Source organism: Xiphophorus maculatus, chromosome 9 (assembly GCF_002775205.1).
Source record: "Xiphophorus maculatus strain JP 163 A chromosome 9, X_maculatus-5.0-male, whole genome shotgun sequence".
Classification (NCBI taxonomy): domain Eukaryota; kingdom Metazoa; phylum Chordata; class Actinopteri; order Cyprinodontiformes; family Poeciliidae; genus Xiphophorus; species Xiphophorus maculatus.
The window spans coordinates 4,608,803-4,612,550 of NC_036451.1; the positions used below are offsets into that span (position 1 = coordinate 4,608,803).

The 3,748-nt window shown below is 38.0% G+C and overlaps 1 protein-coding gene across 1 annotated transcript; it reads left to right on the top strand.

Moving 5' to 3' along the window:
- Positions 1-1,886: 1,886 nt before the first annotated feature.
- Positions 1,887-3,467, top strand: LOC102227434 (relaxin-3). The gene is made up of 2 exons (XM_005803892.2): positions 1,887-2,205; positions 2,893-3,467. The coding sequence occupies exons 1-2, from the start codon at positions 1,926-1,928 to the stop codon at positions 3,033-3,035; spliced, it is 423 nt and encodes a 140-aa protein (XP_005803949.2). The 5' UTR covers positions 1,887-1,925; the 3' UTR covers positions 3,036-3,467.
- Positions 3,468-3,748: the final 281 nt, after the last annotated feature.

Sequence of the window (3,748 nt, forward strand, 5' to 3'; positions counted from 1 at the left end):
AAACTCTTACATTGAGGTTTAATCAAGTGTGTGCTCATACCTGTCTTTTATATAACTTTATTAGCTTACCATTAACAGCACCAAAGGTCAAGATTAGGTGAAGTTTGTTTCCAACAGGCAACCTGCAATAACTGTTGGAACAGTATTTTCAGTTGAATTCAGTTTAGTTGTATAATGGAATTTCACAACAAAAGTCATCTCAAGTTATTTTATGAAAGAAAAAAGTTTAATTTGTGTCCCGTTAGACATAAATTAATTTGGTTTAGAGGTCAATCCAATTCATTCTGATCCAGCCATCTATTCAGAATTAATTCTGTTAACATACAGTTCAAGGCAATCAAACTGGTAAATTCAGTAATTTACAAAATGCAGATTCACAAAAAGTGATAAGAACGTACAGTTGATCTCATAGACTATTTGAATTTGCAGCAGATCCTTATCCTGAGCAAGCACAGGGTGACAGTGGGAAGGGACCCTACCCTTTTAACAAGATTCAGGGTTAACACAGTATGAGTGGCCATCTGGACACTTAGCTGGGGGTTTGGAGGACAAACGCAAACACAGGAAAACCCAAAATCACTTTCGATGGGAAAGAAAATTACAGCGGTAAAATTTCTGTCAGTGGCTTTGTCCATGAAAAATAGAAACATTGCTACAGATTACAGAAGGTAATGGCAGCATTAGCTGTGTGAATAACTTTGTCCAGGAAGTACACACAGCCAAACACTAAAACACTGACCCAGGAGAATTTCTAAAGACAGAGAGACTCAAGAAAAGTCCTTAACAAAATTAAAGGTAACAGCTCTATTAGTTGCTTTATCCAGTAAAGACATACAGTGAAGCAAATACAAATCCAGAAAACATTCCTTTTTAAGTTCAGCATGAGTGTCCATTAAATCCAGAAGCAGTTAATTGGGAGTACTTTCAATGAGAAAGGAAAACTGTAGAACCACAATGCTAGTAAAGGCAGTAAAGACAGAATGTGGTTGCTTGTTTATGGACTTCAAAGAATATCATCAACACTATCTTATATTCTCAACTTTTGGTAAGACTTTAATTATTAAGGCAGTTCTTTAATGCACGACAGCTGGAAACAGTGTTAATTTTCATTACATCATGATCTAGTAAAATGATTTTTTTATGTGTACACAGGGTGTTTCTTTATTCAATTTCCTGTCAAACAGGGCATATGCATATGCAACTATTGACCAAAAGTTGAATTAATTTTATTTGTGCAAATTCTTAGCTTCAGATGAGACTTATTGGCTCAAGATTTGGTAAAGCTTATTGTAACTGCTACAGTAATGACAACAGCTACCGCTAGGATAAACAACGGAAAATCTGAACTGTGTTAATGTTTAAATATAACTTGTTTTTGAGCAAAATATTTTTTTTTCTTTCAGAAAGGTTCTAAGTGGGACCTGAACTAATGATCGAGACAGAGATGTCACACCAAGTATCTTATCTCTCCATCATCCACACCATAATGACTCCATGATGAACTGTAAACATTGATTTTTTCCTCTTATGAGACCAAAACAGCTGTAAAGGGAAAGACAACCTGGCCATCAGAGAGTTATAAAGACAGAAAACACCTGTTTGACTCCAGGAGGGAATCGGTTGGGTTCCTATGATTGGCCAGTGTTGCGAAGGTCAGTGCAATTTCGGCCTTAAATTAGGTAAGCCAAGGGAGCCTGACGAGACTGCACATCATTTAAGCAGAGGGTCGTAAAAGGCTGGAGGTTGTAAGTCTGTTTCAGATGGCGGGAAGTGGTGATCATGAAGATAACCGGAAACATAAAGGGTATGCATGCATGTGTTTACGTGTCACTGGGATGGGCTAAGGGCAAGTTGGAATGGGGGGGGTGGAGAGAAGATGAGGTCATTGGATGATCAGGTGGATGGTATATAACGAACAAGGATGAATGCAGAAGATCGCTGAAGGAGTTGCAGGCTGCGAGAGACTCCTGAAGAACACGAGGAAGAAAAAGAAAACAACAGAGCATCTACGGGGGGTTTGGAAGTCATCCAGTATGCGTCTGCTAGCGGTTTTGGCTTTGCTCTTCTGCGTAGTGGTGTGTGTGGACCAGGCAAGAGCAGAAATGCAGGCAGTGAAGCTGTGTGGTCGGGAGTTTCTGAGGGCTGTGGTCTACACCTGTGGAGGCTCCCGTTGGAAGAGATTCTTCAGTGAACCAGACATGGGCGGTGAGAGCTTTAGCTTTCACTCTCTAACTTTAGATTTAATCTTGTTTTAAATACAAATACGTTCACTATGTGGAACAGAATGACACAAGCTAATGTTTTATCTTGCTATGAGTCAACTCGATTTTATGCAAAACATTTTCTTAAAAATTACCATCTATGTCACAGAAATAGTTGGATGTTACTTGTTTGGGAACGATGCAAAATATATTCCTGATGAGTAAGTTAGTAGGTTTATTGCATGTGGAAATATATTCTTTTTCAGCTCTCTTTACGGCCTTGTGTTATAGTGTTAATTGGGCTGTGGGTGTGATGGGAGACAGGTGTCTCCCCACAGTGGCATGTTCAACTATATTATGCCAGAAAAGGTCATATGTCAAATGAGTAGGCAACTGTTACCCAAGGCAGTCCTTCTCTTACTGTCTTGTCAGACAAATCTGGTTAGAATATCAATCAGGGTAATTACAAGAAGGAAACTGACACTGTCGAAGATAAATAGCAGTCATTTAGGATGTCCTTTCATTGAGAATATGAATATAAATTACATAGAAAATATATGAAAACAGTTGCTTGTTATTTACACTCTTGAAAGTATTTAAATAAAGATGTAATTAATGTTTTCCAGATGGTTTAGTTTTATTGTCAGGTTGGTTCTCATTCTGCATCCACTTCTCTGTTCTGTGGCTCCAGGTCTGTCTGCAGGGGAGCAGAACAGCTTGGAAAACCTTAGCATCCCGGGATCTAACTGGAGCAAACGGGACATAAACAACATCCTGACAAACTTGTGCTGTCAGGTGGGCTGCAGGAAAAGCGAACTCACCTACTTGTGCTGATGGACTATTTGGTCTTTTATTTTTCCTCTCAGTGACCAAAATAACTGCCTTGTCTCCCATCTTGCCTTAAAACCTAAATTTCACTCTGACGTCTAATATGATCGTTGTAGAAAAGAGATAGTGAATGTGGTGCATCTGTGAATTTTTGTGTGAATTTGAGCTCAATAACTTTATCAATAAATACATGACTGAATGTATTTTAAGTAGAGCTTGTATCAGAGCTTATAGGAGTGTATTAATTGCAGATCGATTAAGACAGCCATCTAAGATCTCTAAGACACTTCGTCAGGTCTTAGATGGCAGATAACTAAGACCTGATGTCTCAGATATGTGTGCAGAATAAAATAACTGTGGTACAAGTTTGTATAGCTTAAAATTCTGCTTTTATGTCTAACACTTATATTTTAAATTGTTATAAGAAAAATAAATGTTCTTGCAAATGCTTTTAGGTGTGGTGCTTTAGTCATTACAATCATTTCTATGAATGGAGACTATTGTTATGCAAGTGCATCAACTAAAAACCATTTTGCTCACCATCTTTTTAATACATGAAAATTAAGTGAGTAAAGACACTGAATCAAAAGTCAGGTCAAATTTCAAAGTCTGACATTCTCTCAGGATGTCTGTCTGAACTCCCAGCCCAATAAACAAGCAACTTTATTTACCTTTCCCAACTTCTAGCAGGCAGAAAGTTGTGTGTCATCTCAAATTCA